Below are 16425 nucleotides of genomic sequence, written 5' to 3' on the forward strand. Positions count from 1 at the left end.
AGAGTATTAAGATATTAAGATAATAAAAAGCTATTAAAGCACTTGGGTTAGAAATGGGTTATTAGTTTGGAACTTTGAAGATCATAGGTTGATGAACTTGAGCTATGCGTCGAAGTAAAAGTCACAAGCTTCTTCTATATTTTTTAATTTCATTAATGGTATGTTTAATTACGAGAACTAACTTGGTACAAGTATGATGAAATATTTTGGAGCAATGTGATGGAATTGAATTTATTTTTTGGATCACCTCAGATGCATAGATACATCATGCCACTGTAATTGCATTGTGCATCAACTTGAGCTCGAGGAAATTTGAGCTAAAAATAATTTGAGCTCTAGGATATGAGGCTTAACCGGGGTAAATACATTGTTATTTGTAAAGACCTCTATAACCAGGTATTTTGGTACCTGTATTTCATTAAAGGTATTGTGTGATATGCTGCAATAGGAGACTAATTATTTTTCATGATTGCCTTATTAAAGCATATTTTATTTACTGATTTTTGCAGGAAGAAGCAAAACTGGAAAAGAAGCAAGAACTGAAGTACTGGTTGCAGGCTGTACAACGGCTGGCAATATAGGTATTTTGACGCTGTCAGATAATGACTGGGCTTGCCTCGACTCTCCTCCAATTCACACCAAAGAAAATACTGCCAGTATTTCGAAAAGGGAAGAAAATAAGGATGGGTCTGTTAGTTGTGGTGTTATGTGGAGGGGCGACGAGGGAAGACAGCTAGACTCGTCTGTACCACAGGTAACACTTCACAAGTCTCTTTGTTTATTGAAAATTCTTTTAATAATTTCCCCAAGGAGAAGCGCGCAAAGTCATTCTTCTTAGAATTTTATTAGCTGCATATGCTGTATGACTGGTGATTAGCAGTTTTTGCATTAAATTTCCTAACCATTCCTAGTTTTTCATGAAGTTTCAATAATTAAAAAATTTTGTGAACACTCTTATAATTTCATTTGAGCCAAATTCATTTTAATATATTTGCTTCCATTGTAGGAAACATTTTGATGCCTTTTAATTTTGTTTATAAATATTTTTGGGACAGTTGTTGAAGTTCTTTGGCTCCGTAGGCATATGTTACTTGCTTCCCGCGCCCTGGAACACACCACTCTGGTTCCATAGACATGTGTCAACTTTAACTTTTAAGACCTTAAATGTACATACTATTGACCAATACTGTATGTTATTGAACATATTGGTCAGGTGGGTGCAATACCCCTTTGTCGTTTGTGTGCAGTGACACATCTTCAGGTGTGTAATACCATTTCTACATATCCAAAATCACTCTTACAGGTATGTTTAAGCTGCAAGAGAGAAGCAAATGGCAAGACGTCTGACTGTGGCACACAAACATTTCATTTTCTGCCGGCAACATCCGCTCCGGAGGCATTTGTTCTGGAGTCAGGCTGTAAGACGGAGACATCAAAGCAAGTTGCTCTCGCAAGTGTCAACCTTAAGAATATTAAAGTGGAAGTACCTGACGACCAGGTGAGCCACAGAATGGTTTTAACCATTTAGATGAGATGTGGAAATTTACTTTTTGTCCACTTTAGTATAAAAATCTGGGCTGTGTGTACTTTTGTGGTAGAAAGATCTTAGAGATTGAAAACAAATTTCCTGGTATGTGCTGTCATCTGGTGGTGGTAGTCTGAAGCACTTGTGTTTTATATCATTATTTTATTTCTAAATAACTAACATATTTTTTGTTTTTATTTATGGAATGTATTAGTATACAAGTATGAACAAATGGATCTTCTTAAATATACTGTATATTGTTGTACTTGGGCAGTTTTAAATTTTTACGTACTTTCGGGTTATTAATTAATAATACAAAAATTTTTTTACTGCTTCGTTTGGGTGATGAGCTAACCAACATTTGTAATTATCATGAGCCAGTGTGCCTTTGAAAACCCTAACAGTTCAGAATGGCTAAAATGTTTAGGGAAGAATTGTGGAAAAATAATTTTCATTGGGAAGAAGGTCTTTGGCAGGTAAAACAGGACATTTGTTACGAAAATAATAACTTCTTACACTAGAAAATCCCTGATGGTCCAAATGGTTGGGCACTTTCTTTACCCCATCATATCCAAGCTCCTATCCCTCTTATTCCTTCCAAGTACTGTACCACATAGACACTGGCTTAGCATTTACTCTGAATAATCATCTTACCTTTCTTGGAAGTAGTGTATAACACTGATCCCAGCTTGGGCTTTATAAATATCAGTTCTTTTACTAAAGTTGGCCTAGTTTTGGTGGTTATTGATATTAATATTAGTTTTTCTTTTAACAGGAATATGAAAGACATCCATTAGTCTGCTGTGTTCGTGATTGTGAATCCCGGTCAAATGAAGCGGATTCCATCATATTCTACGCTGTTCCTCATAATAAAGAGCTCAAGTTATTTTGGGCAGAAGTGCTTGATATTATTGTGTAAGACAATTTGTATTTGTTTTGTAATTAAGCAAATAGATGAAATGTAAAAGTTTAATAACAGCTTTGTTCTGGATTCTGCCTTGCTTCAATTTGAAAAACTCCTTAGTAAGCTGCAGGCAAGATAAGTCCACTACGGGCTCACCATAGCTCGTGTTACTTGGAACTTTTTGTTCCGGGTAGCGAATCTTAAACAACAACAAACACAATGCATGCAAGAACATGCCATAGCATAGACCTCTTGTTATTTGTGGGATATTTTAATTTCAGGCTTGACTATTCACAGTTACTCTTCATATCATCACCTTTTTGGGGTTTTATGAATAATATTTCCATACATTTTATTCATTACTTGACAAAGTAGTCATGAACAGTTTTAAACAAAAATATGTCATTTTATAATAACTTGCATTGTAAAAGACAGCTGCTGCCAACTCCATAGGATCCAGCTACCCCTATATGATCTGTGCACACTATTTCTGCCTAAACCTAGTCTGTAAAATATATTGGTATAACTTGCCCCATGTACATAGGTACATATACTGTACATATACAGTCGAGCCCGGCTCCAGGCCGTGCTCGGGGAGTAGAAGAGCTCATGAAACCCTCTCCAGGTATACACACACCTACATTGTCACATTATTGATAAGCTGAAGTACAGTAGTCTTTCTTTCCCTGTCAATGGGAGTTATAATGTTATAGTAATGACAGAGAATGTGAGGACTGGATGATACGAGTGAAATAGTTACACAACAAAATATTTTGGACACAAAATCTGAGGATGAGATGGGGAAGTAAGACATAGACTTGAAACTTAACATACAATGGAAATTGCTAGTAGTCCATTGAATACAAAAAAATTGACTAATAATATAAAATATAAAGCAACGATGTTAATCTGAATTTCATTGAGCCACTAGAAATTCAATTTCACTTAAGACTGAAGGCATTGTGTAGAAAGCAAAGTGGGAAGTCTATTTACCAGGCATGCACTGCTGTCATCCTGCCACTTGGTGTGGTGTTGTAGGAATTGTCTGGCTGGGTGAGGCATGTATCACCCATTTGTTGTACTATACAGTACTTTATGATAAAATGATTTTATGATACCCAGCAGCCAGGAATCTTGTAGACTTTCCTGTTTTCTATGGCTTTGTGTGGCCTTTGGTCATGTTTTGCAGTTGTTGGGCTGCTGCTGTTTTAGATTCAGCTACTCGGAACAAAATTTCCATGTAGCTCGGGCTACAGTGGCTCCATAAAACCTGTTGGGTGCTTTTTGTTTTCACACTTGCAGTGCTTCCTCCTCCTTGAAGTATGCCCTTTCCTTTTTCTCCATGGGTAGATAGCTTCAGGGAGCCACATGGGGTTCCTGAGCCTCCCTTCCAAAATGAACTAAACACCCTCCCTTCCCAAGGGTGTCAGGGTAATTTCTATCATCATAAGAACTAATGGTGGAGCAGCCAGCTGACCCAGTTTGTCGCCTCCTCCTCTTACCCCCTCAAACAATGGGGAGAGGTGGTGTGTTGTAGCACTCACTAGTATCATAAATTTTTTATCATTTGTTTTCATTGTTGCAGAGTTCTTTTGGCAGTTTTGAGGCTGTAGTCTTGTTTTTAACCAAGCAGTAGTCTGTTGTTTGGCTGATTTTTTAGAATAGGGATGTTCCTCAAACTTAACTATAGCAGTTCCTCAAATTTAACTATGGCAGTTCCTCAAATTACACCTTATTGAATAATATTATTGCAAAAAACTAGATGTAAAACCATTCACAGACAATGAAATAATTATATTAAAATGTATTTGCGGTAATCCCCACCACACTGTTTGGTTGGAGCACACCATCGCTAGTGTGTACTCTTTCAGCACCTAAATATTCTCAGACTTCCTCGTTCCATCACGGCCAAAGTATGTCTCCTAAATGTTTTTTTTTTAGTTTCCCCATGATCAGAAAATGCATTTTAACAATACAGGTACAAGAAAATTTTTTGGGAATAATTTGTTTCTGCACACTGGGGGCTTGTCATATTTAATAGCAGCGCAGCAGAATTGTTAATATCCTCCCAGCAAGTATAAGAAATATTGCCAGAACAAAAGTGGAAGTCTTCAATAAAAAACTGGATAGTTTTATGCAAAAGCTATCAGGCCAATGTGCCGTAGTGGATACAGTATGTGGGCCTACAGGCTGCTCAAAACAGCAGCCTAATAGACCAAGCTCTCACAAGTCTGGCCAGGCTTGGGGAGTAGAACTCTCAAAACCCCATCCAAGTAGTACTGTATAATCCAAGTAAGGATGCATCATCAATGGTTCTCCCCCCCCCCCACCTATACTTTCCACCAACCCCTACTCCTCCCCCTGCCCCTATTCTCCACCCACCCCCACATCTCAAATCCCATCATATCACTAATTACGGTATTAAAGTTTTATGCTAAAACTGCTTTGGTCATTTATGTATTATAATTAACGAAACTTTAATATCTTTCAGACCTGACTGCTATAGTTCCTCGGAGCAGTATGTCTGCAGCTTGCATTTCATAACTCCCCAAAAATTACCAGTTGTGAAGACAAAAACTCGAAAAAAGAAAACCTGCGACATGGTATGTGTAATCATAGAACATTTTAAAATATTTAAGCCCAATACAAGATTGTGCTTGAAAACTCCAAGGTAGAAACATTCAAAATATGAAGAAAATATTATTATATATGTTCAGGAGGGGGAGAAATGTTTGTTACAATATTTGTTCAGTAGAGATATGTGCCTTGATTGGCTGTTACAAATAATCATGTAATTTGTAATGGTTTCTTTAAAGCATGTATAAATAAAACTGCTTTTTATTAAAAATTTATTGTCCTGTGATTTCTGAATGCAGTATTATTTATTTTATTGAGTGTGGTGCTATTCAATGTTGTGTACCTGTTGCTTCAGTTGGTGGCAGAGGAAGCAGAGAAGATCAAGCAGGGATTGTCTGCAGGCAGACCCAAGAGGACTCCAAAACCTAACAAGAATTATGACTGGGCTGAACTGTAAGACCATCACACCTTAACAAACCTACTGATTAATGTATAAATGTATTATATAAATTAGCACACATACACATATAGTATTAGTATATTTTGGTAACAGTCTTTCTTGTAAACATATGTTGTTGAATATGACCGGAAGGGTAAGGTTAATGATTCTAACACGAATCTTCTCATTATTTCTTCTTTTTCTTCACTGTCGAGAGAAGTTGAAAAATTAACTCTCCAACGTTAATGGAGAATAAATGGAATAAAAATGAATGAATAAATTGGGGAAAATAAACTTTGAAGAGTTAATTTTTCAACTTTCCCTCGACAGTGAAGAAAACATAAGAAATAATGAGAAGAGTTGTGTTAGGATCATTAATCTTACCTTTTCGGTCATATTCAACAACATATACTGTATGTATGTATGTATCTATATATATATATATATATATATATATATATATATATATATATATATATATATATATATATATATATATATATATATATATATATATATATATATATATATATATATATATATATATATATATATATATATATATATATATATATATATATATATATATATATATATATATATATATATATATATATATATATATATATATATATATATATATATATATATATATATATATATATATATATATATATATATATATATATATATATATATATATATATATATATATATATATATATATATATATATATATATATATATATATATATATATATATATATATATATATTATATATATATATATATATATATATATATATATATATATATATATATATATATATATATATATATATAATATATATTTATATTACCCATACATATACATACAATTTGATAGAGCCTAATAGGCTCATAAATCTGTACACCAGTTTATTGACAGTTGAGAGGCAGGACCAAAGAGCCAAAGTTCAACCCCCGCAAGCACAACTAGGTGAGTACAGGAACCTCGGTACTCAATCGGGTCACAACTCTTAAGAATTTGACACATTGGATGCTTTGTTCAGGCTCAGTAGTCGACTGTTTGCTTGACATTTAAATGTGTAGCAGACAAGTCAGTTTTCCAGCAGCTGTCATTCAGTGCACAACCCCACTAAACTTTTCTGTAAACTTTCTCATGTTTTCTTGGATAGTTTTTATATTCTTAGGTTAAATAAATAACCATCACGCCTAAGAAGGTCAGTGATAAGACCCAAATGAAAAGAAAATTAGTTGGACAACTTGTAATTTTAACATCTTGCACATATAATTTTTTTTTTAATCGTCTTGCACTTTTCCAAACTTCTAGTGACTTCTTCCATTTGAGTTGCCCTTGGATTTTCTTTCAGAAATTTCTTGCATAAATCTATCTTTTGGCTGACCTCCACAGTTTCTCTTAATTCTTGTTCATATCTATCTATCTATCTTTTTGTTTTCTTCAAATGCATTTCCCTTCATTTTCCCATGTCTCATATTCTTTCTCTAATTCATTCATTTGTCCTTCTTGTTTCCTTACTATGTCAGTCAAGCTGGCAATTTCATTATCTTGCTGCAACATACCATCTGATAAAGTATTAACCTGGTTTCTGAGAACTTTGTTTTCTTGTTCTAAATTAAGATATTTTTCTTTATAAGCCTTTAGTAAATCTTCACTCCTCAGCAATCTACCAAGAAAACCACCGTCTTGTATTTGTTCCTGAGGAAAGCGTTTGAAGTCTGTCTCTTTTGATGTTACCACTGATGATCCTGTCCCATTTAATCCTTTCCCCATCTGCCATATTTATTTTGTTTCCATCTGCTCTGGTACAGAGTCCCTAGCTCAAATTTTTTTCCAGATTTATATATTTTTCTTAACAGTTGCCATTCTCCTCCTTGTATCAATGATCTCGGTATATTTATGGTACAGTATTGGGAACACCACTTGTATAGCTCTCTCCAGCACTGCCACTCAGATAAGCTGCAATGATCCTGCAGCTCATCAAGTTGTCATGCCTGTCGTGCTCAAGTAGCTAGTGTGTACTCGGGTAGTTGTGCTTGCAGGTGTTGAGCTTTGAATCTATGGTCCCGAGATTAATGTGTGTGTGATTAATGCATTCAGTTGTGAGAGTACTGTATATATTTTGGTGGTTAAATTAAATTCTTGCAAAGCCACTGATGTGCATAACATTTCAGGCAAAATGCTCATATAGGGTTTTTCATTGTTTTCAGGACCCCTTTTATCAAGACAGAATTATCAGATCCAGATGAAATGGAATTTGTGCCAGTATCAAAAGCTCAGGTGAAGAGCAGTGCGTTGGTCGGTCGAAGAAGAAAACAGGCACTTACTCCAGTAAAAAAGGAAGACAAAGAAAATGAGATGCCATCACCTGACACAGGGACCTCAGTTTTTGAAAATGAAGATGAATACGGGGAAAATGTCAGTTTGCCTAGTCATCCAAGAGCACCTCCTCCGAAACCAAAGGGACGACCTCACCGAATTAGAGACACGTGTACCCAAACTGTAAGTGAGGAAAATTGACATGCAAATTCATTGCATGCATATTAGAGCTTACCTATTATTGTTTATCAGGTATGAGGTCTAACTTTTAAACACTTCTAGTCTTGCACCTTCTAGCTATTGGTTGTCTGTTGCAATTATTAACCTTTTATTGATTTGTCTTTATTTTTTAAGTTGTGGGTGATGTAGACTTCTATCACTTCCTCCTTGTTAATTCCACTTGTGGAATTAACGAGGAGGAGGAGGAGGTTTTCCATTCGTGGAAAACCTGTGTGCTCTTATTGTTTCCTCTCATGTGAGGGAAGTATCTATTTTCATAAGAAAACAGCTGCTTTTTCCAAGGTTGAAGTTTAAAAATAATCATTGTGAAACAAAATTGAGTTAATATTTGCTGATGTGATATGAGCATGGCAAATATAGAGAGTACATTCATTTTTGACACACAGAAATCACAATAGCATGATGCATGAAATGAACAAATCCACAAGGGCCGTGATGAGGATTCGAACCTACGTCCGAACTTACAACTTCGGTTTCAACTCGTTTTACCATGTCGTAGCTCAGTCGATTAAGGCAGCGTCTGGGATGCTCCCGGATGTAGGTTCGAATCCTCGTCATGGCCCTTGTGGATTTGTTCATTCATTTTTGAGATTAGGACGATAGAGTAAGGAATTTAAATGTTATTGGAGGATATGTATGAGGTGGATAGAAAAGCCAGGGATATGGACAGACACGGCGTATCAATATGCAAGTAGAGACAAATTATATACAGAAAGACTATTGTACAAGTAATAGAACATTATTAAAGTTTTCCTTATATTAGAGTATCAAATACAGACAAAAATTGAAACCCATAATTAGCTTTGCCTCTGCAGCATTGTTAGTGTATGAAAGTTGAGGGTACTGTAATTTTATCAGTTGTTACTATATTTGCCGGGAAAAAGGACTTATGTTTTTAGTCCACCACCAACCCAGTTTATGTTGTATTTACATGTACAAAATCAAATGTCTTCCCCTACACAACCACTTGAAAATCAATTTCATGAAATGAAGAAACATAGTAAAATAGTTTTTCCATAATATATTCTTGTAAATTACTGTAGGTGTATTTTATATGCAAGAAAATATGTTAATTAGTTTGTATGCTGATTTATTAATGTACTGACATTTATATGTTTTTATTATAGGATGCACTTCATAGTTCTTTAAAACAACCATTACGTGAGGTGAAGGTGCAGTGCAATTTATCAACCGAGCCCCTTATATCCTGCCCAAACTGCTCCATTATTGACTGGATGAAGTAAGTAATGGATGGACCATTCTTAACATTTTACTACCTTTCCATTTTTTTTGCACTTGCCTTGTGCAAGTGCAAAATTTTGCACTTGCACAAGGCAAGTTTTGATTTGCCTGTATTCTGCAGGCAAAATCTTATCAAGTCCTTGGGACATGAATCGTTCAGCTAGGAGGGTGTGATGCAGTATAGCACTGCACTACACATATAAGATTCGGGCAAGGTCATAATGTGCTGAGGAAGTCAGTGATGAATATAAAATCCAATTCAGAATAGATCCTGAGAAGATCTCTCTAAGAAATTTAAGTATTTTCATTCTTTCACGTGTAATCACAGCTGACTAAAGCCCTTCGATGCTTTCATATGTGATTGGAGGTGACTACCAAACATGCAATACAAATGTTTTATGAATTGTTTTCAAGCTTGTATCCTTTCGGTGTGCCTGAGGGCTCTCTTTGGTTGAAGATGCGTCTCTTCTTTTCAGTACTTCAGGCCCAGTACTCAGGATTCTGTAGACAATGTTCCAGGTCCCTCTCCTCCTTCAGTTGAAGAGAGACTCAGGAAAATGGGGTTGCATTGGAGAGGGACAGTCTTTGGCTGCCTTTTGATGCTCCTTGGAGTTTTGTTCCTGGCTCTTAAGATCTGTTGCTCAAATGGACATGTTGTCTTATCCTCTGTTCCAATATGAGCTGAGCAACTACTATGCTGCTCCACAGATGACCTAGACAAGCTGGAGGAATGGTCTAGAAAATGGCTACTAAAGTTTAACTTGAGAAAGTGCAAAGTAATGAAATTAGGCGAAGGGAGCAGAAGGCTGAACACAAGGTACCATCTGGCAGGTGGAATCCTGCAAGAGTCAAATAGAGAGAGAGAGATCTAGGGGTTGATATCACACTGAACCTGTCCCAATAGGCCCACATCATCAGCGGCATTCGCTAGACTGGCCAACATAAGAACTGCCTTTAGAAACTTATGTAAGGAAGGTAGTCGTGCTGCTTCTGTGGGATGAGGTGTAGGACATCTTTGTGGTTCTCATTGCCTGCTATCTTGCCATTTTATATTCTTTTAAGGGATCTGCTTGGTCACTCACAACCTCGTTTGGGGGTGTCAGCATTGGTATTTGATTAAGCATAATAAGGGTAATCATTATAATTATACTTATGGTATTTATTAATAATCATAGATGTTCATTGTTTGTGATAATGCATATAATATTGAAAATCATCATAGGTAATCATTATAAACTAGTGGTTACATTTTTAATCATATAACTGGCTTGAAGGTGTGATAACTAAATTTTTTTTATGTAATAAGAGTATTTCATATTTTCTTCATGTGATACATTGGCATAGGGGAGAATATAATGTCTTTGATTGCCCTCGTGTGAATCAACCATACCTTCTGTAAATTGTTTACAATATAGTGTTTTTCTTCTCTTACAGATTAGAAGAACTTCTGATTGATTACTTAGCCAAAATAGAAGGGGAGTTGTGTGACCCAGTGCTAAGTGAATACTTCAGAAATTTGGTGAGCGATGTACAGGAACCCACCCATGCCACAAATGTCCTCAAACTTCTTAGTGGGTTGGAGAGAGATAGCTTGGAGGTAAATATTGATGAAAATAGATTGATAGCTAAATTGTTTGTCCTATTTTCTTAATTAACACATCTGAAAGTAAACAATAAAAAAAAATTCACATTATATTCCTAAGTACTGGGGCAGCAAGCCCCTAAAAGCAATCATAGGAAACCACAGAAGACACTCTGAGAAATGTTATTGAAAAGTACCAGACTACCAAAACAAAACTAAGCAGCTACCAAACAATTAAACCCCCATTCCTTTCCCCATGCCTCCGTCATCCACTCCTTCTCCCATGCCTCCGTCATCCACTCCTTTCCCCATGCCTCCGTCATCCTCTCCTTTTCCTATGCCTCCGTCATCCACTCCTTTCCCCATGCCTCCGTCATCCACTCCTTCTCCCATGCCTCCGTCATCCACTCCTTTTCCCATGCCTCCGCCATCCACTTCTTTTCCCATGTCTCCGCCATCCACTCGTGTTCTAGTTGACGCTGCCAACTCTCAGCTCGATCTTGGTCTGGACACGTCATCTGGTATCCTGCGAGACTAAATTTATCTATTGGAGCTAATTGTTTAGCTTTTCGTTGGACTGCTGGTTCTGTGTTCAGTAGCTGTTTCTTCCTTACATTTGATGTAGATGTTGTGCTGGTCAAATCTGTCTCCCTTGCCCACCTCAGTTTGTGGTGTCATCAAAACTGTTCCCTGCCCTTGGTTATCTTCTCTGCAGGGTGCCGTGCTCTCCTTGGGGGTGATTCTTATGATTGTGCAAACTGTATATAAATGTACTTGTATAAAAGTTTATTTGTTCAGTCATTTTGTACATGATCATTATTAACCTTTTTATGTTTTCATTTAACTATTTTACCAGATTTTCAATGTAAATTTTTATTTCAGGGGACCAAGGACATTATTCTAATATCTAGTCAGGACGATGAAGTGGAAATAGAGAATGTAATTCATCCAGAAGTAGTAAGTATTTGTACTATACTTTAGTGATACTTGTGCTATGGTGAATGTGGAATACAGGAATTTTGTTAATAATTCTTTGATATAACACTTTAATTAATACTTTCTGGGAGAAGCCCCGTCTGCTCCCTGAAGCTATCATGCATTGATTAGTGCTGCAATACTAGGTGCTATCAGTTAGAGTTGTAGTGGCCTACTGGAGATCACGAATCAGAACCTGGCCTCTTTACAGAGGCACAAGGAGCGATGACCTATGAAAACTTTACATTTAAATTTTAATCATACTTGCCACCACCAGGAAAGTACCCAGGAAGATAGACGAGCCAAAACCATCTATTTCATGGTTTAAAATTGAGACTAGCCTCAAAATTGCCAAAAAAACTTACCCCAAGAATGAAAACAAACCACCAAAATTTTGTGAATTGCTCCACCTTTCCCCTTGTTTAGGGGAAGGAGGGAGGTGTACCTGGTCATCTGGCTTGGCCAAGCTCAGTTCTAAGTTGAGGATGCCTTGGTGTGGTCCTAGTCATTCTGGCTTCGGTCTCCATACGTCATACGTGGTGTTGCTTAGGGCCTTAAGGGCAAGGCTACCTTGTTGGGCTCTGTAGCCTGCTGGGGTTTTATGCAACCCATTCACGTTCCAGCTGGTTATGTTCCCTACTTTCAGCTATTTGTAGCTCAGTTGGGCTATAAGTAGCTCAGTTGTGTTACCCGCTGTTTACATTCGAGGCTTTGACTCTTTTTGGTTCTGGATGTTGTTCACCCTCGGCATGCTTTGTGATGCCTGGGCTGGCTTGGTTTCTGGCCATGTTTTTCTTTTCTCTTTTCTGCTCAGTATTGGGGTACCCTTCAGTTTGTCTTGTTTCCAGTTGCTGATTCCTAAGCTTGTTGCCTTCCTCTCACTCAGGTTTATGGCCTTTCACCCTGTTGGGCTGTTTCCTTGTTGCTTTCTGACTGAGATAGAGCAGGTTGGCCTCTGGAAGGGTCATTGCGTCTTTAGGGCTCGTTGGTGCAACCCGGGGGCACTTCCCCTGTTCTCGGGTGGCAGTTTCTGCCATGCCCTTTGTGATACTGGCTTTGCCTCAGTGACTGCCTTATGGGTTGTTTAATCTCCTGGTTTTTCCTTTTTTGGGTTGTTTGCAGTGTTTCCTTGCTTGCCAGCCTGCTGTTTTTCCTCACATAAGTGGGGTTCAGGGGTTTTTGATGTCTTCAGTTGTCCTCATGTTCCTGTCCTAGCTGGTTCGGGCATGGAGGTTTTGGGGTCATCCGGGGTGTTGGCGGCCTGTGTTTGGACAGTGTTCCCAGGCCTCATTACCCCTGTATGGCCTTGGGTCAGCTTTCTAGGCCAGTGGTCTTGGTCTTCATTTTGATACTTGTGGTGCTCCCTCTTTCCCTAATGTATGCCCATTTCTTCCTTCTCCATGGGTAGATAGCTTCAGGAAGCCACAAGAGACTCCTAGAAAAACAGCATTGAATGTAATGATATGCCAATTTTTGGGTGAGCCCTGATGGCTCCCTGACACTGACTTCCCTGAGGAAGTAAAACTTCAGTAGTAGAAGTATATAAAAGTAGAACCACAAAGTAGAAATATGTAGAACTTCCTTCAGGAAGTCTGGTTCTTACATCATTTGTCGAACTGACGGTGGAGCAGCCTGTGAGCTGTGGCCTGCCCCCTCTCCTACCCCAAATGAGGGGAAGGATGGTGCAAACGAGCAGGTGCCGGGTTATAACTTTTTTGGTCATTTGTTTACATAAGTTGGGGAGTTCTACAGCTATTCCAAGTCTGCAGATATCAGAAACAGCCAGCTGTGGTTTTTGTCTAGCTGAATTTCTGGGTGCTTCCCTTGGTGGTGACATAAATGAATAACTTAATATATTAATGCCATGGCTCCCTGCACATCTTGTGAGGGGATCAGGTTCTAGCTCTAGGTCCCCACTAGACCAGAGAACTCTGCACTTGATGGCACCTACATCGGGTATGGTAGCTTTAGGGAAGCCACCTGGGGCTCACCCAGACATTAGTATTTCATTGCATACAGTGTTTTTTTTTTAAGATTCTGCTGCTTGTGCAATTTGCTTACTTTTGAGATGACACCTTGGATAGTTACATAACAGAGATTAGATATGATACACATACAACCAATAAAAAATTGCAAATTCATGTTTTATTTACCAACAGGAAGCACCAATGACAGGGTTGAGAGAAATTACTCCAAAACTCTGGCAGGAAAACACAAAATGGAAGAAAGAAATTGAACCGGACGAGGATGTGGTTGAGGATGATACAGATGGGTTGGGTTTGCAGGAGGCGACTGAAATAGATGATGATGAATTCCATCCAGGTTTTCCCGAACCCGACGAGGATGAGGAAGAAGACCAAGAGTTGGACGATGAGGATTGGAACATCAATAAAAGAGGTGAGACAATATGTATTTGCAAGCAAATAAAAAAGTATATTTGTAAGAGTGTTGCACATCACTCATGGGCATTCTCAACAGATATACATGTTGGGCAACATGTTCAGTAGATTCTGTTGTGGAGATTACCGAGTATTAAGATCTGATATTAATGACCAAGTTAGCATGGTATTTCGGAATGTTTTGGAATTTATAATTGGCTCGTAGGTTCTTCCTGGAAGAGCCCCAGTGGTTCCCTGAAACTACATTGCTGATACAGTGCCAAATGTCTAGGTGCCATCAGTTGTGGTGTTCATTTGGGCCTACTGGGAACCATAAGCCAGAACCTGGCCCTCCATACATACATACATACATACATACATACATACATACATACATACATACATACATACATACATACATACATACATACATACATACATACATTCATACATACATTCATACATACATATATATATATATATATATATATAAATAAATAAATAAAGGAGTTTGGTTGAGTAGGATTAGGAATTGCCTTACATGGGCCAGTAGCTTTACTGCAGATTTTTATTTTTATATTCTTATCTTGATAATGAATAAAAAGTAAGTACAATTCCTGTTATTTGACACTTTCAGATAGTGACTCTGGAATTTCATCATCAAAGCGGAAACAGAAGAAAGTCAATCAAAGAAGTAAAAAAGGTAAGAAATAGCTTCTGTCAATGTTTAATACAGTATTATAAATTTTAAGGTGCATCAGGTGTTAGCCAAGTGTAGGACATCTGTACTGGGCTTAACCCTTCAGCTGCTCAAGTCAAGCAGGGATGCCTGTGGCATATCTGACTACACTGCAGCAAGTCAAACAGGGACGATTTTGAGTGCCACATAAAAGTCCAACACATATACAGGGCTCACATTTGCTTCCTCAAGCCTCCAGCAAACAGACAGTCATCTTGGGAAAACATCTTAGGCAACCCTCCTAGATGCGAGGCCTCGTTATTGACAGGGCAACCACGGGTAGTGCATGCTACAACAGCTCACATCACTGTCGTGCAGCTTGTGCCCACAGCATCACTTAATATGGATGAAATAAATAAATAACTGTGATTATTTGGCATTGATAGTGTCACAGAAGATCCTGACTGATAAAGACTATGAACAAGGGTCAGATTTCTGTGAGTTCAGTGCTGGTTATGATGTTCACAGTAGGAGGCAAACATTCGCAGCACACAGCTGCAATTTCGTGCATTTACCCATCATGAAATGTGACCTCATATTCCTTTATAAAAACATGTGGAAAATTATTTGTATTTGTAATTTAGTGGTATGAATCTGATAATAATATTAAGTGTTGTATAGTAATACTGCTGTTGTGCAGAAATATAAATTATTAAATGTATAAATTTAATATCTAAATTTCTCAAATGACACACTAATAAATAATAATGGAAAAATACAAGGAAAAAGTAAATCAGACATTGAAATAAATACCGGTATGTAAAAATATTTTCATGGCAATTCCAGCACCACAGCAGAGTTGGACAGACTGCCCTTGGGTGAATGAATCTTAATGAATTGGCTGACTTCTAGGTTTCACTATGGCCAAAGTAAGCCACATGCAATTATTTTTCTGTGTGATGAGAGAGTGCATTTTAACCATACAGAATTAGAAGGAAAAAATATAGAAGAATTTTTTTTCTTGGGAACTGAGGGAATGTCAGGTAAAAACAGTGATGCAGCCCAGGGGGTTAATATACCCAGTGAGCAAGGAGTACGTACAAGGGTGTAGTGGCATATGCTCTCACTCGTTCCACTGCGGGTGAGGAGGACTTGGGCTTAAATCCTGAACCAGGGTTTAAGCAAGATGATTGGATGCAGGCGATGAGTCACAATAATGTGGCTAAAGTATGTTGACCAGACCACACACTAGAAGGTGAAGGGACGACAACGTTTCGGTCCCTTTCGGTTTCGATTGATTGTGCTCAATCGACTTGAGAATGGTCCAGGACAGACCGAAACGTTGTCGTCCCTTCACCTTCTAGTGTGTGGTCTGGTCAAGATGATTGGATAGTCAGCAGTAATTGCAGGCTTGGGTGTAAAACAATTTGTAGATTGTGTTCTAGGAAAACCATGGTACTGAATAACCTCGCAGTTCTAGTACTTTAGATAAAGCTTAAATCCAAAAAATAAATGAATCCATTTTGATAGAATTTTTATTTTG

At 37.7% G+C, this 16425-nt stretch overlaps 1 protein-coding gene across 5 annotated transcripts in view; it reads left to right on the forward strand.

Annotated features, from left to right (window-relative positions):
* Positions 1–16425, forward strand: part of LOC123775358 (uncharacterized) — a 49384-nt gene that overhangs the window by 3679 nt on the left and 29280 nt on the right. For all 5 annotated transcript variants that reach the window (XM_045770496.2, XM_045770495.2, XM_045770494.2 and 2 more), the window contains exons 3-13: positions 510–754; positions 1304–1498; positions 2301–2440; positions 4921–5032; positions 5362–5459; positions 7678–7969; positions 9154–9266; positions 10703–10865; positions 11733–11807; positions 13985–14222; positions 14841–14906. In XM_045770496.2, coding sequence (XP_045626452.2) covers positions 510–754; positions 1304–1498; positions 2301–2440; positions 4921–5032; positions 5362–5459; positions 7678–7969; positions 9154–9266; positions 10703–10865; positions 11733–11807; positions 13985–14222; positions 14841–14906 — 1737 coding nt within the window. The remainder of the gene's footprint in view (positions 1–509; positions 755–1303; positions 1499–2300; positions 2441–4920; positions 5033–5361; positions 5460–7677; positions 7970–9153; positions 9267–10702; positions 10866–11732; positions 11808–13984; positions 14223–14840; positions 14907–16425) is intronic.

Source organism: Procambarus clarkii, chromosome 70, assembly GCF_040958095.1.
Source record: "Procambarus clarkii isolate CNS0578487 chromosome 70, FALCON_Pclarkii_2.0, whole genome shotgun sequence".
Taxonomy (NCBI): Eukaryota; Metazoa; Arthropoda; class Malacostraca; order Decapoda; family Cambaridae; genus Procambarus; species Procambarus clarkii.